This window comes from Bos indicus, chromosome 3, assembly GCF_029378745.1.
Source record: "Bos indicus isolate NIAB-ARS_2022 breed Sahiwal x Tharparkar chromosome 3, NIAB-ARS_B.indTharparkar_mat_pri_1.0, whole genome shotgun sequence".
Classification (NCBI taxonomy): domain Eukaryota; kingdom Metazoa; phylum Chordata; class Mammalia; order Artiodactyla; family Bovidae; genus Bos; species Bos indicus.
The window spans coordinates 67,124,303-67,145,568 of record NC_091762.1 but is presented as its reverse complement, the minus strand read 5'-3'; the positions used below and the strand labels follow the sequence as shown (position 1 = coordinate 67,145,568).

Here is a 21,266-nt window from a genome sequence, read left to right as displayed (position 1 = left end):
TATATGTGAGACAGCAAAAGAGACTGTAAAAAACAGTCTTTCAGACTCTGTGGGAGAAAGCGAGGGTGGGATGATTTGAGAGGATAGCATTGAAACATGTATATTATCATATGTGAAACAGATCGCCAGTCAAGGTGTGATGCATGAGACAGGGTGCTCAGGGCTGGTGCACTGGGATGACCCTGGGGGATGGGATGCAGAGGGAGGTGGGAAGGGGGTTCAGGATGGGGAACACATGTACACCCATGGCTGATTCATGCCAATGTATGGCAAAAACCACTACAATATTGTAAAGTAATTAGCTTCCAATTAAAATAAATAAATTAAAAAAAAAAGATACATATGGAAAGTAGCATTTATTTCACTAAACTTAGAATGAATTTCATCAAATCTAAGATAATCATTTTTCAAACTTCAACATTTCTAAAACTTGCTTACATCTTAAAATGAATAGTGTCTTAGAATGATAAAATATAGTATCATTTTATTTCTCTCTCTTTTTTTGGCCACATCATGTGGCATGTGGGATCGAATAGTTAGTTCCGTGACCAGGGATCACTTCCTGGTCCACTTCCCCAGCAGTGGAAGCTCAAGAGTTTTTAACCACTGGACTGCTAGGGAAGTCCCCTATATAATTTTATATAGGAGAGGATGTTACACAGATATAATGGATGAGAGTGATACTACTTAGTGTTCACAGTGTTTAAGATATTAGTTAGGTCTTTTGTACATATAGTGTCTCTAATCCTTAAAAGATTCTTTGAATTTTTATATTGTCTCCAATTTATAGATCTGGTGGCTTTTTAATGGCTTATTTAACTTGTCTAAAATTGTGTATATTATATGGCATTTGAACTTGCTTTTCTTTGATCCCAAAACCTGTGTTCTCTCTCTTTCTTTCTTTTCCTTTTTAGGATTACATGATTAAAAGAAAATTTGAAAAATACAGAAAAGAATTAAAGAGAAAATAAAAATTACCAACAACCCCTCTATAAAAGTTTACTGGCTATACTTTACCTAGGTCTTTTATTTCTGCATACATCTCTCTGCTCCCCAGTCCCTCACTCCCCACCCCCACTGCTTTGTCCCCCTCATTTGAGATTACATTTGAGATTATAAAGTTGTATATTTTGAGCATTTTCTCTGTCATAAAAAATGCTTTGTAAATATAGACGTGCTATAGTTTATTGAATATTTCCCTATTTTTGAGTTTTTGGGTTGTTTCAACAGTTCATTATGTATATATATGTGTGTGTATATGTGTGTGTATATATATATATTTGTCCAATTTATATATATATATATATATATATATATATATATATATATTTTTTATTCCTAGAGCTGAAAATATTAAGTCTAAGTGTCTGGTATTTATTCTTTTATTTGTTTATGTTACCACAGCATTTGGATGACATTTAAAAAGACCAGCAATAGGACATAGCAGCACCCACAGTGTGTAAAACACTGTCTTAGAGATTTTATATTGTATACATTTGTAAATTCTTTAATCCTTACAATGATCCTAAACTAATGTTATTCTTTAAAATGTATTATTTAAATAGTTGGAGGCTTCCCTGGTAGCTCAGTGGTAAAGAATCTGCCTGCTGATGGAGGAGATGGGGTTTGACCCCAGAGGGATCGGGAAGATTGCTTAGAGAAAGAAATGGCAATCCACTCCAGTATTCTTGTCTGGGAAATCCCATGGACAGAGGAGCCTGGTGGGCTACAGTCCATGTGGTTGCGAAAGAATCATTGTCTAAACAACATTCAGTTCAGTTGCTCAGTCGTGTCCAACTCTTTGCGACCCCATGAATCGCAGCACGCCAGGCCTCCCTGTCCATCACCAACTCCTGGAGTTCACTCAGACTCAGGTGCATCGAGTCGGTGATGCCATCCAGCCATTTCATCCTCTGTCGTCCCCTTCTCCTCGTGCCCCCAGTCCCTCCCAGCATCAGGGTCTTTTCCAATGAGTCAACTCTTCGCATGAGGTGGCCAAAGTACTGGAGTTTCAGCTTCAGCATCAGTCCTTCCAATGAACATCCAGGACTGATCTCCTTTAGGATGGACTGGTTGGATCTCCTTGCAGTCCAAGGGACTCTCAAGAGTCTTCTCCAACATCACAGTTCAGAAGCGTTAATTCTTCGGCGCTCAACTTTCTTCACAGTCCAACTCTCACATCCATACATGACCACTGGAAAAACCATAGCCCTGACTAGACGGATCTTTGTTGGCAAAGTAATATCTCTGCTTTTCAATATACTACCTAGGTTGGTCATGACTTTCCTTCCAAGGAGTAAGTGTCTTAATTTCATGGCTGCAGTCACCATCTGCAGTGATTTTGGAGCTCAGAAAAATACAGTCTGACACTTTCCACTGTTTCCTCATCTATTTCCCATGAAGTGATGGGACCAGATGTCATGATTTTAGTTTTCTAAATGTTGAGCTTTAGCCAACTTTTTCACTCTCCTCTTTCATCAGGAAGCTTTTTATAGTTTCTCTTCACTTTCTGCCATAAGGGTGGTATCATCTGCATATCTGAGGTTATTGATATTTCTCCCGGCAATCTTGATTCCGGCTTGTGCTTCTTCCAGTCCAGCGTTTCTCATGATGTACTCTGCATATAAGTTAAATAAGCAGGGTGACAGTATACAGCCTTGACGTACTCCTTTTCCTTTTTGGAACCAGTCTGTTGTTCCATGTCCAGTTCTGACTGTTGCTTCCTGACCTGCATACAAATTTCTCAAGAGGCAGGTCAGGTGGTCTGGTATTGCCATCTCTTTCAGAATTTTCCACAGTTTATTGTGATCCACATAGTCAAAGGCTTTGGCATAGTAAATAAAGCAGAAATAGATGTTTTTCTGGAACTCTTGCTTTTTCCATGATCCAGCAGATGTTGGCAATTTGATCTCTGGTTCCTCTGCCTTTTCTAAAACCAGCTTGAACGTCTGAAAGTTCACGGTTCACATATTGCTGAAGCCTGGCTTGGAGAATTTTGAGCATTACTTTACTAGCGTGTGAGATGAGTGATTTTGGAGCTCCCAAAATAAAGTCTGTCTCTGTTTCCATTGTTGCCTCATCTATTTTCCATGAAGCAATGGGGCTGGATGCCATGATCATAGTTTTCTGAATGATGAATTTTAAGGAAGCTTTTTCAATCTCCTCTTTCACTTGCATCAAGAGGCTCTTTAGTTCTTCACTTTCTGCAATAGGGGTGGTGTCTTCTGCATATCTGAGGTTGTTATTTCTCCTGGTAATCTTGATTCCAGCCCAATGCTATAATGAATAAGCTTGATATACATTAATTCACACAGTACAGATATAGGATTAATTTTTAGGCTTTGTATTTTTGGGTTGAGGAGTAAATGTATTAAAGTTTGATAGATATTGCTAAATTTTCTCCCATAAGGGTAGTATTGTTTTGCACTCCCCAAAGCTTTGGGATTTTTGCCAGTTATTTTTGTATGTTTTATCCAAACTAATTCTACTATACAACCTGCTTTTCAATCATAGGACTAATTTTCTGAGGCCATGACTATTGTCCACATTGTTCCATGGAATATTTTTTAAAATAATATAAAGAATCATTGCAGATAAATTAAGGATGCATCCTTTACTCTCCAGTCGTAGTATTGGGTATCCAAAACTCATTCCATGTTATGAAATGCACCAAGGTGGGTAAGCAGTCTACAGCCTATGGGCTAAATCAAGGCCACCACCTATTTTTACAAGTAAAGTTTTATTGGAACACAGCCATGCTCATTTGTTAATGTATTACCTGTAACTGTTTTTGTGCTACAACAGCAGAGTTAAGTGGTTGCAGTAGAGACCTGTATGTTCCCTAAGCCTAAGATAATTACTATCTGGCCCTTACAAAAAGTATTTTGGCCCTGTACTAAGAGAGCAGACTATGTTTTGAATAGCATCAAAGGACCAAGGAAAAGCTCGGAGTTCTTGTGTAGACAGTTCTGTAGCTGTAGAATTATATTGGTGTTTTATGGAAAAAGACATGTATGAAAATTTTTGTTCATTAGTTCAGCCTCCCAAAACTGACAGTCCATTTTGGATGCCATTCAGTATAATTAATCGCACAGTAAGATACGTCAGTGCAACTGGAGTAATTTTAGCACATGGTACATAGCGTGCATGGGTTTAAACACATCTTCTGTGATGTGTTTTGATTCACATCCCACTGCTCTGGAATTGTGTGATTTTTGGCAAGTTTCTTATCCTTTTTGAAAGCCAATTTGTATCATCTATGAAAAGGAATGAAAAGCATGTTGTCTGGCATACAGAAAAGATGAGTGAACACCTCAATAAATGTGAGCTCCTGTTTTATTTTCTTGTGTATTTAAGGAATGATATATTTTCCAAATATTTTTTTCTTTTATTTGATAAATACATACTGTAAATAAAGTACTCGTCTTTTGCTTCTGTGGTCTTTTTAAGGATTTCTTTGATACATTACTGTGTATCATACTAAGACAAGCAGACTGTTTTTTCAGTTGGAAACCACAGAGTGAAGTGGTAAGTAGTTTAGTTGGTTCTCCAGATTCAGGGTGTTAATCAGAAGAGTCTAACAATTAACTCAGCACTTTAAAATGTTAATAAAAAATCTGTCTAAATGTAATGAATGTGGTATCCTGAATTGGTCCTACAATAGAAAAAAAGAACATTAGTAGAAAAACTGGTTAAATTAGAATAAAGTCTGTAGCTTAGATATTGTCCTAATGTTAATTTCTCAGTTTTGACAAGAGCACTGTGGTTATGTAAGATGTTACTGTTAGAGAAAAACTGAGTGATAGAAGAACTCTCTCTGCTGTCTTTGTATCTTCTCTATAAATTCTTAAATTATTTCAAAATAAGGTGTTTGTTTAAAATTTTTTAATTAAAATAATAAGCACATTTTTGGAATGCATGCTATGTGTCAGATATTACTTTCAGCAATCCTTTTAAGAAGATGGTATTATTCTCTCTTGTCCAAAGGTCACAGTTAGTATGTGACATGTGATGTGTTCCAGTTATCAGAGAGATTCATTCAAACTGTGTTTATTGAATATCTTCTCTGTTTCAGTTGATATAAAGTAAATAATTTCTGCCCTTATTGAGCTTAGAACTTCATAAGGTTCTTAGAGCTGCCCTTGTGCCCCACTACCTCACTGCAATTAAAAGGTGTGTAAGGTACTGTGTTAGAGGAATAGATCAATTTAGTTCTAGTTAGAAAAGTATGCTGAGTAACAGGAAATAGATTATTGGAGCAGGAGACTTGTGAGTGACTGACTGTTCTCTGTCTCCTGAGAACATTAGATGAGGGGGGAACTTGACAAGAACATTAAACAACAGCATCAGGTTATGGAGTAGGGAGGATTGTGGAATCTGAGCATGAGGAACAGTGTGTTATTCCTTTCTTGTTATTCTCAGTGTTTGGCCTATAAGTTGGTGCTCAGTTCATGTTGAATGAATAGGACAGTATTAGGTTTTCATTTTCTCTGGAGTTAAGGAAATGGACTATATCACCTCAAAAAGCCCTTCAAGAGTTTGGGATTATGAGATGCTCTATTTTCAGTTTTCTGGGTGATGATATAGAAAGTAATTGACTTTCCTGTGGGGAAAAAAAAGTAACAGAATAAATGGTAGGCAGGAGTAGTAGAAACTTTCAGACCTTGTGTTACCTAGATTACTTCTGATAAAAATCTTTTCCTGGGAAATTTACCTTGTTTTTGTCTTGGAAAGGTTTCTTTTTCCATAAGATTAAGACTGTAAGTTGTAATGGATCTTTTATGCAAAAATAATAATATGTAGACAGAATTTGGATCTTAAAAGTGAATTGATTTATATTTGAATTCATATTAATAAAGAATGTTATATTTCTGATAGTAGTTTTAATATTGTATTTATGTCTCCTAATAGTTCTCTAATTTCAGTGTCCTAGGATATAGCAGTGGCACCCTACTCCAGTACTCTTGCCTGGAAAATCCCCCGACAGAGGAGCCTGGTCGGCTGCAGTCCAGGGGGTCACTAAGAGTCGGACACGACTGAGCGACTTCACTTTCACTTTTCACTTTCATGCGTTGGAGAAGGAAATGGCAACCCACTCCAGTGTTCTTGCCTGGAGAATCCCAGGGACAGGGGAGCCTGGTGGGCTACTGCCTGTGGGATCGCATAGAGTCGGACACGACTGAAACGACTTAGCAGCAGCAGCAGCAGCAGGATATAGCAGAACATGACCACTTAGCTGTGGCTGGGCCTGTGTTAATAGATTCTTTTTTTTTTTTTTTTAACCACACGAGACAGTTTATGGGATCTCATAGTTTATGGGATTGAACTGCAGCCACAGTGTGAAAGTGCCGAATCCTAACCACTAGGCCACCAAGGAACTCCCAATAGATTATTTTCTTTAGTAGAGGTCTTAATTTTCTTATCTTACATCTGCTTATGCCATAAATATTAAAATTTGACCTAAGAAGCATTTTTTTGGAGGGCAGGATAATAAGATCATGGCAGTTTATAAAATATAATGAGAAGTAAGGTGTTCTTAATGACAGTGCTATTTTTAGAATTTATTTTATTATTGGATGTTTAGCTTCCAAATTCCAGGAACTGTTTTCTTTTTTCCCCCCAAATCTCATTTGGTTGCCATGAACATTGGAGCTATGGGTCCAGAGGGAAAAACAGAGATGGAAAGAATAAAAAATTTGGCAGTACCTGTAGTGAAGACATTACTGAAGAGAATAATTCTTGTAAAGGGGAAAAAGGGTTTGTAAAGGGAAAAAAGCCTGGGACAGCACTGGAATGTTCTGATTTTTCATGATAGTTTTGGAAGACTTAAGTGGATTTGGAAGAAAAATAGAGTAAGAATAGTTTTAAATTTTTTGTTAGAACATAGTCCTTGAGGCCAAATTCGAATGACAAGTGGAAGTAAATCATTTCTGGTATACAAAAAAAATGAATTTTTTTTAACTTTATTTTATTTTTGACTGTGCTGGGTCTTTGTTGCTGCAGGGGCTTTTCTCTAGCTGTGGGTGCTGGGCCTTCGCATTGCGGTGGCTTCTCTTACTGTGGAGCACAGGCTCTAGGGCCACAGACTTAGTAGTGTGGCTCACAGGCCCTAGAGCACACAGGCTTCAGAACTCGTGGTGTGTGGGCTCAGCAGTTGCAACTCTTGGGCTCTAGAGCATGGGCTCAGTTGTTGTGGTGCATGGGCTTAGTTGCTCCTTGGAATGGGAAATCTTCCTGGACCAGGGATTAAACCCGTGTCCTCTGCATTGGCAGGTGGATTCTTAACCCTGTCCCACCAGGGAAATCCCAGTGTTCATGTCAGTCTTTCCTTGCAAATACCAGTCTTCTTAGTTTGGGGGCCATTTGATTACCCTCCAACTTCAGCATTCTGATGGATTAAAAAAAAATTGAGAATTTGGCATTTGGCTTTTTTGTAGTTGGAAGATTGAACTCTTTGTGATAGTCTGTCTAGCTCTCATTATATCCCCAAAGCTATAGCTTTATTTTAAAGTTCTTTTGCATTTTAGGTGATTAATAGTGTTTGTCCTCCTAGAAAAAGATAATTACCACTTGCTCTTATGTTAGTACTTAGTTCATACTTAACATTACTGTATTTATCACATTATACTGTAGTTATTTGTAATACATTATTTGTATATCTGTCTTTACTCTTAGCTCATTGCTTGAGGAAAGCAAGATCTGTATCCTCTGGTGCTTCTTGATCAGTGGGAGACATTTGATACATACTTACTTGTTTTTTGTGGCAAAAGCAAATTTATTGAAGAAAGAATGGAAGGAACACCTCAAGGGAGGGGTGGCCAAGCAAGAGAGGCACTGGCTGATACATACTTACTGAATAGAATTATACCAAGATTTTAATTTTCATTTTCATAACACAGTCCTGGTATATTATAAAATGCTGAGTAAATGTTTGTTGATTAATTCATGAATAAAAAGTCTTATTCAAGTGACAGGTGGCTCAGCGTTAAAGAGTCTGCCTGCCAATGCAGGAGATGTGGGCTCAATCCGTGGGTCAGGAAGATCCTCTTGAGTAGGACATGGCAACCGACTTCAGTATTCTTGCCTGGGAAATCCTGTGGACAGAGGAGCCTGAGGGGTTGCAGTCCATGGGGTCTCAGAGTCAGACACGACTGAGCATCTGAACAACAACAGCAAATGATATTTATAAATTGAGTTAACTTATGTTTTCCCAGATTTCCAGAGAGTTTGGGAAAAAACAGTTCAGTTTAAGATGGCCAGTGGAAATTTGCTGTATGGCTTGGAACTGAAATGAGGGCTCTGTAACAACCTAGAGGGGTGGGAAAGGGTGGGAGGTGGGAGGGAAGTTCAAGAGGGAGGGGACATATGGATACCTATGGCTAATTCATGATGATGTATGGTAGAAATCAAACCAATATTGTCAGGCAGTTATCCTCCAGTTAAAAATAAATAGAAAAAAATTGGTTCATTTTAAAAGTCTGATTAAATCATTCCTGCAGTGATTCCTGCTGTTATTCAGATAGAAGATTGAGTTGCATGAATTAATCATTAGTTGTTTAACAGATATTAATGGAATTGAATTATTTTGTGCTTCTGATGACTTTTTGATTTTTAGTGTTTAGCTGAGAACTTTAGAGTAGTGGATGATAAATTACTACTTTTTTTAGTATATTTTTGAAATTCATTTGGGCTAGCTGTCATTGAAAGAGTGAAATAATGTTATCTTGGCAGTATTTAGAACTATGTTAGCTTCAGAGTAATTTTAGTCTTTTTGTAGGTTTTAAGCAAGCAAATAATCACCCTGACTGCATCTTTTCTAGATCAAATTTTCGCCAGTAGCTAAAAAGTTATTCATGGTAACTGCTGTGAGCGCTGTATCTGTAATTTTTCTGGCCCATCACTTTAAAAGAAGACGTGGAAAAAAGAAAGGAAAAATATTACCATGGGAACCAGAGCACCTCATACTTGAATGCACTAAAAGAGCAGCGTCAGACAAAGGTATGTAGAAATAGCTGAATTAAGTCTACAAAGGAAATTTTATATGTACACCATTGCAGTAGAGTAATTTGTACATGCAGTGCAGTAATTTCGGCATTTTAGTTTCCAAAATTTCCTTGCTTAATATATAGCAGAAAATTGGATTAAATATTTACTGAGCATGGCCCTGCCCATCAGAACAACCTGCCCCTCAGTCAGTTTCAGTTTGCCCCTCAGTCAGGTTTTCCGATCAGGAAGCTTCTATAAGCCTCTTATCCTTCTCCATCAGAGGGCAGACAGAATGAAAACCACAATCATAGAACACTAACCAAACTGATCACATGGACCACAGCCTTGTCTAACTCAATGAAACTATGAGCCATGCTGTGTAGGGTCAGTTATGACAAAGTGTGGTCCACTGGAGAAAGGAATGGCAAACCACTTCTGTATTCTTGCCTTGAGAATCCCACGAATAGTATGAAAAGGCAAAAAGATAGGACACTGAAAGATGAACTCCCCAGGTCAGTAGGTGCCCAATTCGCTACTGGAGAACAGTGGAGAAATAACTCCAGAAAGAATGAAGAGATGGAGCCAAAGCAAAAACAATACCCAGTAGTGGATGCAAGGAGAAGGCAATGGCAACCCACTCCAGTACTCTTGCCTGGAAAATCCCATGGACGGAGGAGCCTGGTAGGCTGCAGTCAATGAGGTCACGAAGAGTCAGACACGACTGAGTGACTTCACTTTCACTTTTCACTTTCATGCATTGGAGAAGGAAATGGCAACCCACTCCAGTGTTCTTGCCTGGAAAGTCCCAGGGACAGCGGAGCCTGGTGGGCTGCTGTCTATGGGGTCACACAGAGTCGGACAGGATTGAAGCGACTTAGCAGCAGCAGTAGTGCATGTGACTGTTGATGGAAGTAAAGTCTGATGCTGTAAAGAGCAATACTGCATAGGAACCTCGAACATTAGGCCCATGAATCAAGGCAAATTGGAAGTGCTCAAACAGGAGATGGCAAGACTGAACATTGACATTTTAGGAATCAGTGAACTAAAATGGACTGGAATGGGTGAATTTAACTCAGATGACTGTTATATCTACTACTGTGGACAAGAATCCCTTAGAAGAAATGGAGTAACCATCATAGTCAACAAAAGAGTCCAAAATGCAGTACTTGGATGCAATCTCAAAAACGACAGAATGATCTCTGTTTCCAAGGCAAACCCTTCAGTATCACAGTAATCCAAGTCTATGCCCCAACCAGTAATGCTGAGAAGCTGAAGTTGAACAGTTCTATGAAGACCTACAAGACCTTCTAGAACTAACACCCAAAAAAGATGTCCTTTTCATTATAGAGGACTGGAATGCAGAAGTAGGAAGTCAAGAAATACCTGGAATACAGGCAAATTTGGCCTTGGAGTACAAAAGGAAGCAAAGGCTAACAAAGTTTGCCAAGAGAACACACTGGTGATAGCAAACACCCTCTTCCAACAACACAAGAGAAGACTCTACACATGGACATCACCAGATGATTAATACCAAAATCAGACTGATTATATTCTTTGCAGCCAAAGATGGAGAAGCTCTATATAGTCAGCAGAAAGAAGACCAGGAGCTGACTGTGGCTCAGATCATGAACTCCTTATTGCCAAATTCAGACTTAAATTGAAGAAAGTAGGGAAAACCACTAGACATTCAAGGATGACCTAAATCAAATCCCTTATGATTCTACAGTGGAAGTGATAAATAGATTCAAGGGATTAGATCTGATAGACAGAGTGCCTGAAGAAGTATGGATGGAGGTTTGTGACGTTGTACAGGAGGCAGTGATCAAGACCATCCCCAAGAAAAAGAAGTGCAAAAAGGCAGAATGGCTGTCTGAGGAGGCCTTACAAATAGCTGGAAAAGAAGAGAAACTAAAGGCAAAAGAGAAAAGGAAAGATACACCCATTGCAATGCAGAGTTCCAAAGAATAGCAAGGAGAGATAAGAAAGCCTTCCTCAGCGATCAATACAAAGAAATAGAGAAAAACAAAAGAATGGGAAAGACTAGCTGCTGCTGCTGCTGCTGCTAAGTCGCTTCAGTCGTGTCCAACTCTGTGCAACCCCATAGACGGCAGCCCACCAGGCTCCACCGTCCCTGGGATTCTCCAGGCAAGAACACTGGAGTGGGTTGCCATTTCTTTCTCCAATGCATGAGAGTGAAAAGTGAAAATGAAGTCGCTCAGTCGTGTCCGACTCTTCGAGATCCCATGGACTGTAGCCCACCAGGCTCTTCCATCCATGGGAGTTTCCAAGCAAGAGTACTGGAGTGGGGTGCCATTGCCTTCTTCAAGGAAAGACTAGAGATCTTCTTAAGAGAATTAGAGATACCAAGGAAACATCATGCAGATTGGCACAATAAAGGACAGAAATGGTATGGACTTAACAGAAGCAAAAGATATTAGGAAGATGTGGCAAGAATACACAGAAGAACTATACAAAAAAGACCTTCATGACCCAGATAACCACGGTGGTGTGATCACTCACCTACAGACAGACATCTTGGAATGCAAAGTCAAGTGGGCCATAGGAAGCATCACTATGAAAAAACCTAGTGGAGGTGATGGAATTCCAGTTGAGCTATTTCAGATCCTAAAAGATAATGCTGCCTAAGTGCTGCACTCATTATGCCAGCAAATTTGGAAAACTCAGCAATGGTCACAGGACTGGAAAATGTCAGTTTTTAGTCCAATCCCAAAGAAAGGCAATGCCAAAGAATGTTCAAACTACTGCACAATTGTACTCATCTCACAGACCAACAAAGTAATGCTCAGAATTCTCCAAGCCAGACTTCAACAGTACATGAACTGTGAACTTCCAGATGTTCAAGCTGGATTTAGAAAATGCAGAGGAACCAGAGATCAAATTGCCTACATTTGTTGGATCATCGAGAAAGCAAGAGAGTTCCAGAAAAACATCTACTTCTGCTTTATTGACTACACCAAAGCCTTTAACTGTGTGGATCACAACAAACTTTGGAAAATTCTGAAAGAGATGGGAATACCAGACCACCTGACTTGTCTCCTGAGAAGTCTGTATGCACGTCAAGAAGCAACAGTTAGAATTGGACATGGAACAGCAGTCTGGTTCCAAATCAGGAAGTAGTACGTCAAGGCTGTATATTGTCACCCTGCTTATTTAACGTATATGCAGAGTACATCATGCAAAATGCCAGCCTGGATGAAGCACAAACTGGAATCAAGATTGCTGGGAGTATTATCAATAACCTCAGTTATGCAGATTATACCACCGTTATTGCAGAAAGGGAAGAAGAACTAAAGAGCCTCTAGATAAAAGTGAAAGAGAAGAGTGAAAGAGTTGGCTTAAAACTCAACGTTCAGAACACTAAGATCATTGCATCTAGTCCCATCACTTCATGGAAAATAGATGGGGAAATAATGGAAACAGTGAGAGACTTTATCTTTTTGGGCTCCAAAATCACTTCAGATGGTGACTGCAGCCATGAAATTAAAAGATGCTTGCTCTTTGGATGAAAAGCTATGACCAACCTAGACCACATATTAAAAAACAGAGACGTTACTTTGCCAGCAAAAGTCCGTCTAGTCAAAGCTATGGTTTTTCCAATAGTCATGTATGGATGTGAGAGTTGGACTACAAAGAAAGCTGAGCGCCGAAGAATTGATGCTTTTGAACTGTGATGTTGGAGAAGACTCTTGAGAGTCCCTTGGACTGCAAGGAGATCCAACCAGTCCATCCTAAAGGAAATCAGTCCTGAATATTCATTGGAAGGACTGATGCTGAAGCTGAAACTCCAATACTTTGGCCACCTGATGCGAAGAACTGACTTATTTGAAAACATGTGGATGCTGGGAAAGATTGAAGGTTGGAGGAGAAGAGGATGACAGAGGATGAGATGGTTGGATGGCATCACTGACTTGATGGACATGAATTTGAGCAAGCTCTGGGAGTTGGTGATGGATGGGGAATCGTAGCCTGCTGCAGTTCCGGGGTCGTAAAGAGCTAGACATGACTGAGTGACTGAATTGACTGAACTGAATATATAACTCACAGTTAATACAGATCCATATTAGACATCTTAGATAATACAGATAAGCATCAATAAAAAATGAAAATTGCTTGAAATTCTGCTACCCGGAAATAACTACTGATAATATTTTGGCATATATATAGTCATTTATATTTGCATTTAAATATATTGAGACATAAAATTTTTATTATATACAAATAAATGATTTATATACTTTAAGTAAAATCCATACCTCTTGTAGCCTTTTAATATTTAATATTATGGGGGCTTCCCTGGTAGTCCAGTGGTTAAGAATCTGCCTGCCAATGCAGAGGACATAGGTTTGATCCCCAGTCTGGAAAGGTTCCACAAGCTGTGGACCAACTAAGCTCAGCAAGTTTTGACCACATGTGCCCAGAAGTCCATGCTCTCCAAAAGAGAAGCCACCGCAATGAGAAACCTGTGCACTGCAACTAGAGAAAGCCTGTGCGAAGCAACGAAGACCCAGAGCAGCCAAAAATCAATCAATCAATCTTAAAAATATATATAATATTATGTAAGAATGTTTTTAAATGTCAATAGATGTATCTCTATGCTATCATTTTTAAATATATACTTAGTGTACAAATGTGCTTTGCTTTTTTAACCAGTTCCCTATTGTATTCTTTAGGTTATTTTTCTTGCTTCGCATATACTTATCTGATTATTTTCTAAGTTTATACAGTTCTAGAAGTAGAATTGCTGGCCTTTAAAAAAATCTGTGTTTTTTTTTTTAAAGATACGGTGCTGCTGCTGCTGCTAAGTCACGTCAGTCATGTCTGACTCTGTGCGAAGATATGGTACATATTATCAAATTGTATCAATTGAAATAATTTCTTGAGCATGCTGGATTTATTCTTTAAATTTTAAATTATTTTTTATTTGTTAATTTATCGTATGCTCTTGTGATTTGTTGGTGTAGCAAATAATGAAAGACTGTTTTGCGCCAAGTGTTGTTAACATTTTACAACAATAATGATGCCTTTCAGGTCAGTCCCTGTGTTGGGAAGAACCGCTGGAGAAGGGACTGGCAACCCACTCCAGTATTCTTGCCTGAAATATCCCATGGATGGAGGAGCCTGGCAGGCTTCAGTTCATGAAGTTGCGAAGAGTCGGACATGACTGAGCGATAAACCCACACTTACTGAGGTTTTTATTAGATCTTAGGTGCAGTGTGAACATGCTGTATATTCACTGTGTTAAAATAACCTTTATAACAATCCTATGAATTAGGACTATAATCCTATTGAGATATGGAAAAGTTAAGTGACTTGCTCAAGTTCATATAACTAGTAAGTGCCAGGATTTGATTTGAGAAGTTTAACTGCTGTATTAAGATAAACTAAGACACAGCATCTGCCTAAGATGAATGGATAGATGATTAGGGGAGACAGATGTATAAAAGACTAAGATAATGTGATATGGATAAAGTTTTGATATAATTCAGGAAAGAATATAAGAAGTGCTTATATTTTGTTAAATTTATAATTTGAAGGTTCATAGTTGCCAATATTTTTATACTGATTGTACAGTAGGCCATTCAAATACCACCTTAATTAATTAAATGCGTGTTTTAATCTTCATTTCAGAAGCAGTGTTAAAAATGTTATTTAGAGATATAGATTTTATGGTATGAGATATTTAATAATTTACACACTGAGGGGAATTGTATTTTAAAATGAGCCCTCTGAATGAATATATAAACTTTGAAATTTTATCTGAAATTTATCATAGGGGTTATTAGTACTTTTAATATGTTTGTTTGGTAGGTTCAAGTTGTTCCAGTAGCAGACAGAATTTGACATTATCTTTAAGTTCTGCCAAAGACAAAGGATCTCAGTCTTGTAACTATGTTAATGGAGGACTCTTCAGTAAATACTCGGGTTCTGCACAGAGTTTAGCCTCTGTAAGTAAACAATTTATTAATTTTTTCTTTTAATTTTAATTATATATCTATCATTATATATTGATTTAAATGTCATACAATTAGATAGCTTTTAGTATGGAGAGATGGAGAAGGGACAATGGCACCCCACTCCAGTACTCTTGCTTGGAAAATCCCATGGACGGAGGATCCTGTTAGGCTGCAATCCATGGGGTCGCTGGGAGTCGGATACGACTTCACTTTCACTTTCACTTTTCACTTTCATGCATTGGAGAAGGAAATGGCAACCCACTCCAGTGTTCTTGCCTGGAGAATCCCAGGGACGGGGGAGCCTGGTGGGCTGCTGTCTACGGGGTCCCACAGAGTCGGACACAACTGAAGTGACTTAGCATAGCATAGCATTAGCATGGAGAGAACCTTAAGAAATCTGGTTGATCCTGTTCCTTCAGACAAGTAAAATTACCTTTTTGTGAAATATTCAGCTAGCTCGGTTCCAGGTTTTTTGAGTCAGGTAATGTGATCCTGTGGGGTCCTGTGAGGATGGTGTTGGTATGGAAGTGTTGCTTCAAAGCTAGGTATTCTACAAAAAGCTAAAAGATGCAGCCAAACGTGGTGTAGGTTACAAAAACTGCTTGATGAACCTGCTTATGTAGCAGTATTTGGCTTGCTGAAGCCAAGTATGGAGTCTTTACCTCTTCCTTTATACCATTAACATAGTATTGATTGACAGGTGAAGAGTAAAGTTAATGTTTATTCAAATATAATATAGTTTAAAAGTTACTTTACATAACAGGTAGGATATGCACTTGCTACTAAATAATGTACATGAAAAATGTGCTCCTAATCTTCTCAATTCCCCTCCTTAGAGATGAACACTGACAGTTTCTTATGTGTATTCCAGGGAGAATATGCCTCTAACATCATGATTATTCATTTAAAAAACAGTTTAATAGAATACTATAATCTGTTCATACCTTGCTTCTGTATTTTATTGGAACAGATAGCTGCTCCTTTCTTAAATGCCTAAAAATATATCACATTTTAAAGGCTCTTCTGCTGTGCTGTGCTGTGTTGTACTTAGTCACTCAGTGATGTCTGACTCTTTGCGGCCCCTTGGACTGTAGCCCACCAGGTTCCTCTGTCCGTGGGAGGAACATTTAGATCAAAGACGTGCCCTTTCAATTCCTCTGGGAAACTGAGTAGGATAATGAAGTATATGCCCTTTCTATAATCTGGACCTCCTCTGTGTCAGAGAGGTACCTCTCTTTTAAATTTTCTGAACTGAAAATTGAAGCTGTTCTTGACTAGAGAAAAGGAGTTTTATGATAACAGTATAAATAATTAGTCTTTAGAATCACTTTGCTATCCATGCCTTCGCTGACCTACTTACTTACTCCGCTGTTAGGACTGTGAACCCAGATTTCTGCCTCTTAATGAGTGCCTGAGTGAGAGTCATAACAACAGGAGTAGAAAAGGAGGGGACAGGGTCCACAAGACTTGATAACTAGATATGAGAGGTGTGGGAAGAGAAGTTAAAGATGACTTCTTGTTACCTAGTTTGAGAAGTTATGGAGATAAAAGTAATTTTACTGAACTTGGGAGGAGTTTTTGTTTTGGGAAGATGGAAAGCTCTTTTTTCGTATTATCAGTTTGAGATGCCAGCAGGAGAGCCACGTGGAGTCATAAAATAGGCAGGTGGAAATGTGAGCTTAGATTTCTCAAAAGAGGGCAGAACTGGAGTTCAAGATTTGGGAGTCTTTGCAAAGAAGTGACAAATGATTGGCTCAGCAGACCTTGCTAGAGAAGTAAAGATGATAGAGGCTTTTCGATTTTCATTATTACAGCAGATAATCAGCATTGTAATAAGTTCTGAAAGGAAAGTAAGCTAGTTACCTCAAATCAAAGTAGGTGTGGGTAAAATTTATAAGTAAATACTTAAATGACAGTAAACTATAAAAATAGCTGCTTGATTTTTGATGGAAATAAATTCCCTGGTGGCTCAGTGGTAAAGACTCTGCCTACAGTGCAGGAGATGCAGAGATGTCGGTTTGATCCCTGAGTTGGGAAGATCCCCTGGAGAGGGAAATGGCAACCCACTCCAGTATCCTTGCCTGAAAAATCCCATGGACAGAGGAGCCTGGCGGGCTACAGTCTTTGGAGTCAGAAAAGAGGTGGATGTGACTGAGCGACTAAACAACAACAACTGGTTTATGTTCAAAATATTGTTCAACATGTATAATTTTGAGCAAATAAGCGTTCAGAGTACGTAGGGTCTTATGAATTCTAAGTTTGATTGAGTATAATCAGATTTATCTCTTCAGGTAGAAATCTCATGGGTTGTTCTACCAGGATTAGGATTTATGTAAATAATTTATAAATATAAAAGAACACAAAATACTGTTACAAAAGAGATTTTGAAGTAACTTCTGTCCATCCAATTTTAGGTCCAGAGTGTCAATTCTTGTCATAGCTGTGCTTGTGGCAATTCTAATTCCTGGGACAAAGCAGATGAAGATGATATTAAACTTGTTAATATTCCTGTGACGACTCCTGAGAACTTATATTTGATGGGTAGGAATAACATAATAATGGTTTAAGATACTGTACTCACATGTAATGTGAAAATGAAGAATGATGAATTGTTCTAAGGGAAGCAGCTGTAATTCTAAAATGTTCTCATATCTGTTGACTCCAGTCTACATAACATAACATGTTGTATTAGTTTTCTGAGGCTGCTATAGAAACTACCACAAATTTGGTGGCTTAAAATGATAGAAATATACTCTTTTGGAGTTCTGGAGGCCTGAAGTCTGAAATCATTATCATGGACTGAACTCAAGGTGTCGTTTGGGCCATGTTCCCTCTGGAGTCTTGGAGGAGAATTCAATCGGTACCTCTTGCAGCTTCTGATGCCACTTTAGGCTTGTGGCCACATGACTCTAACCCTTGCCTTCTTCTTCATCGTGTGTTTCAGATCTCTGTCTGCCTCTCTGTTATGAGGATGGTTGTGATTGGATCTAGAGCCTATCAGATAATATAGGGTAATCTCCCCATGTTAAGATTCTTAATCACACCCACAAAGATTATCTTATATGGTAACATTTACAAGTTCCATGTACTAGGAACCATCTTTGGGTGGTCATTATTCAGTCTGTTACACTCACCTAACCTCATCTGTTGACTTCTATCTAATGAATCAATCAAAATGCACTGAAAGTAGCCTTTTATCTAGCTATCATTTGTATTCTTCCTATATCTAGGAAGGATTTTACATAGAAAGGGGCCTCTGTTTACAGCTAGAACATAAGAATGTCTAGAAAGTTTCACAGGAACCCAGAAAGAGGACCAGAGCCCTTAATACTGAATCAGACTCAAATACTTTTTCAAATCCTTGCCTGTGTTCCTCTGTGCTCTATTTCAGGCTATATTCCTTTTAAGGGAAATGCATGCTAACTAAAAAATAAAACCAGAAAAGTCTTGTAGTCCTAGCCAGTGAGCAGTAAGGGGGTGATGAGTTGGCAGAAGGACTGTGTGCCTTCCTCACACTCTAGAATCAATCATTAAAGATGCTGCTGTGGTACACTGGGTACTCCTGCCCTTGGCGAAGGATGTAAGAGTAGTTCTTCTGCTACCTTTTCCAAAGTTTCCAAGAATTAAGCTCACTGTGCTTCTAGATTTAACTGTGCCTAGTAAACCTACTTTGGCCACTTCACAGGACTATAGAGAGAGTTGAAGAGAAATAGAGCAAAGCTTAGAGAAGCTGTAGGGAGTCTCAGTGTCATAGAATTAGGATTGGTAGGAAATACTGTTTCAATTCTATTACAGAATTGCTGATATGTGACAGTTGGACTGTGTTCTGCAGTGAGGTGAAACACAGAACTTCCTGAGAGGCACCTTTTCTCTTTGGGCATCTCTGGCGTTAAATAATTCTTCCTTCTATTTAGCCAAAATAATTGGAGGGGCAGAGAGAGGATGGAGTGAGAAAAGGATGAAGGAATGAGAACTACATAGATTAGAAAAGTTAAGTCTTTTAAGTGTATACATTTTTTTAGAAGGAAGATCCAGGCAATGATTCTTTGCTACAGAAAATGAAACAAAGGAAAAACCTACATTTCATTCACAGAACATTTTATTTGTTTAGAGTAGTAGATTCTCTAGATAACAGAAGAAATGATTTTTGAGGACAGGTGTTCTGTTAACTTCTGGAGAAGGGAATGGCAACCCACTCCAGTATTCTTGCCAGGAGAATCCTTATGGACAGAGGAACCTGGCAAGCTGCAGTCCATGGGGTCGAAAGAGTCAGACACGACTGAGTGATTAACACACATTCTCTTAACTACCGTATCTTAAAAACATCTTGAGAATGACTTGGCCAGATTCTTAAGCAGCTTTTAAAGATCTTTTACTTTTATATGTCTAGAGAAATTGAGCTTTTGAAATATTTTGGTTTTGTTTGAGGTACATAATTATTTTGGTAAGCTTTTTTTTTTTTGAAAAAATTTGAAGAAAAAGAGGCACATAATCACTTATTTTTTCCACAAAAGCTTTCTGTAAGCAGGGATATGAAATTCCTACTTGGACTGTAACCTTTTATGGGTTCTTCTTATTTATTTTTAACTCTGGTCCAGCACTTTATCCATCCAAGTCAGCAAGTTGGTATGATAGTGGATTAAGACACCTTTTGGTGGAAAAAAGATAGAAAAGACATTATTCTAGACTTCTGTGCTATTATTTTTCTTCTTAGCTTTGCTTTCTTCTTCTGAAAGCCTCTTATAAACCTTATAGTTTCTTCTCAACCTGTTTTTCTATTTGCCTATCAGTTTTTAACTTAGAGGGATATTTTGAAAGATAGTTCTGTGACTATAAAAATTAGCTATTATTGTTGGGACTTTGATGAATTTATGATATTGTTTTGGAAAAATTCCAATTACTGTATGCATTTGACTTACTAGTTTTTAGAAAGGAAAAACACATCGGTCATTTCTCCCTGATTGTTGGTTGACTGGAACTGTAGACCTGGAATATATTAGGATATTAAGATTCTACTAAGAAGGACTTCTGGTGGTTAAGACTCTACACTCCACTGCAGGGGGTGTGAGTTTGTTCCCTGGTCGGGGAATTAAGATCCCAAAAGCCGCCATGCCAAAAAAAATAAAATTGTTCTGTTCTTAATTTTTAGGTATGGAATTGTTTGAAGAGGCATTGCGTCGATGGGAACAAGCTCTAACCTTTCGAAATAGACAGGCTGAAGATGAAGCCTGTGGTTCCATTAAATTGGGTGCAGGAGATGCTATTGCAGAAGAAAGTGTAGATGTAAGGGTGACTTATTTGGGAGTGGTCTTCATAATATTGGAAAAATTTAACTATTTTTAATGTTGATTCAGTGTCCTTGATTTCTGTGGCATTTAACAGAACTTTTTATGTTTTTCTCCTTTGGGATTTGTGTAGGGATATTTCTCACTGGGCTCTTCCTGTTCAGTTAGCTGTTAAATCTCAAATTTGCAATTCATCATTTCATGATTTTCCAAGAATATATAGAATTAAGCAGATATGATTTCTGAAGGAATTTTTTAACCTCTGCTTTGTGCTTTGGATTGAATTAAGTGCCATTATATTTATATAGTCATGTAGAGCTAGACTGTTATTTATTGATCATCATCTAGGCTAAAGTTGAGCATGCATCACAAGCCTCTGAAAGGCTTATTAAAACACAGACTTGGGGGCCCCACCTCCAGAGTTTCTAATTCACTTGTAATTTGTATTTCTAACAAGTTCCCAGGTAATACTGATGCTCCTGATTAGGGACCTTACATTGAGAACCCCTGATCTAGTCCAACTCAATTATACAGAGTAGGAAATGGAGGTGACTCCATGCGAGGCACAGCCAGAACCCCAGCCCCCTGACTTCTATCGCAGTATTCTCACCACCCAACCAGTAGTTTTTTAAATAACATTCCTCACTTTTCTTTCATTTAAAAGTGGAGAATATGTAGAATTTTAACATTAACATCTAATACTTGCTGTGTATGTGTTCTCTTCTTGTAGGATATTATTAGTACTGAATTCATCCATAAACTTGAATCTCTGTTGCAAAGAGCATATCGTCTCCAAGAGGAGTTCGAAGCTACCTTGGGGGCATCTGATCCTAATTCCCTTGTTAATGATACTGGTAAGGTGGTTATTTTATGTGTTTTTTATGGATTGTGTCATTTTATTCTTTTATATTCTTGAAATCATTCGCTACAGTGTGTTAATATGGTTACTACTTTTTAGAAAACAGCCAAGAGATAAACAGTTCTATCATATTTATTGGTTTTTCTCCTTTCAGTTTAACTT

General features: G+C 38.2%; 1 protein-coding gene across 2 annotated transcripts in view; it reads left to right on the top strand.

The window, feature by feature from the left end:
- MIGA1 (mitoguardin 1) overlaps positions 1-21,266 on the top strand; it is a 77,840-nt gene that overhangs the window by 6,938 nt on the left and 49,636 nt on the right. For both annotated transcript variants that reach the window (XM_070786278.1, XM_070786279.1), the window contains exons 3-7: positions 8,820-8,997; positions 14,815-14,951; positions 17,375-17,501; positions 20,110-20,243; positions 20,976-21,099. In XM_070786278.1, coding sequence (XP_070642379.1) covers positions 8,820-8,997; positions 14,815-14,951; positions 17,375-17,501; positions 20,110-20,243; positions 20,976-21,099 — 700 coding nt within the window. The remainder of the gene's footprint in view (positions 1-8,819; positions 8,998-14,814; positions 14,952-17,374; positions 17,502-20,109; positions 20,244-20,975; positions 21,100-21,266) is intronic.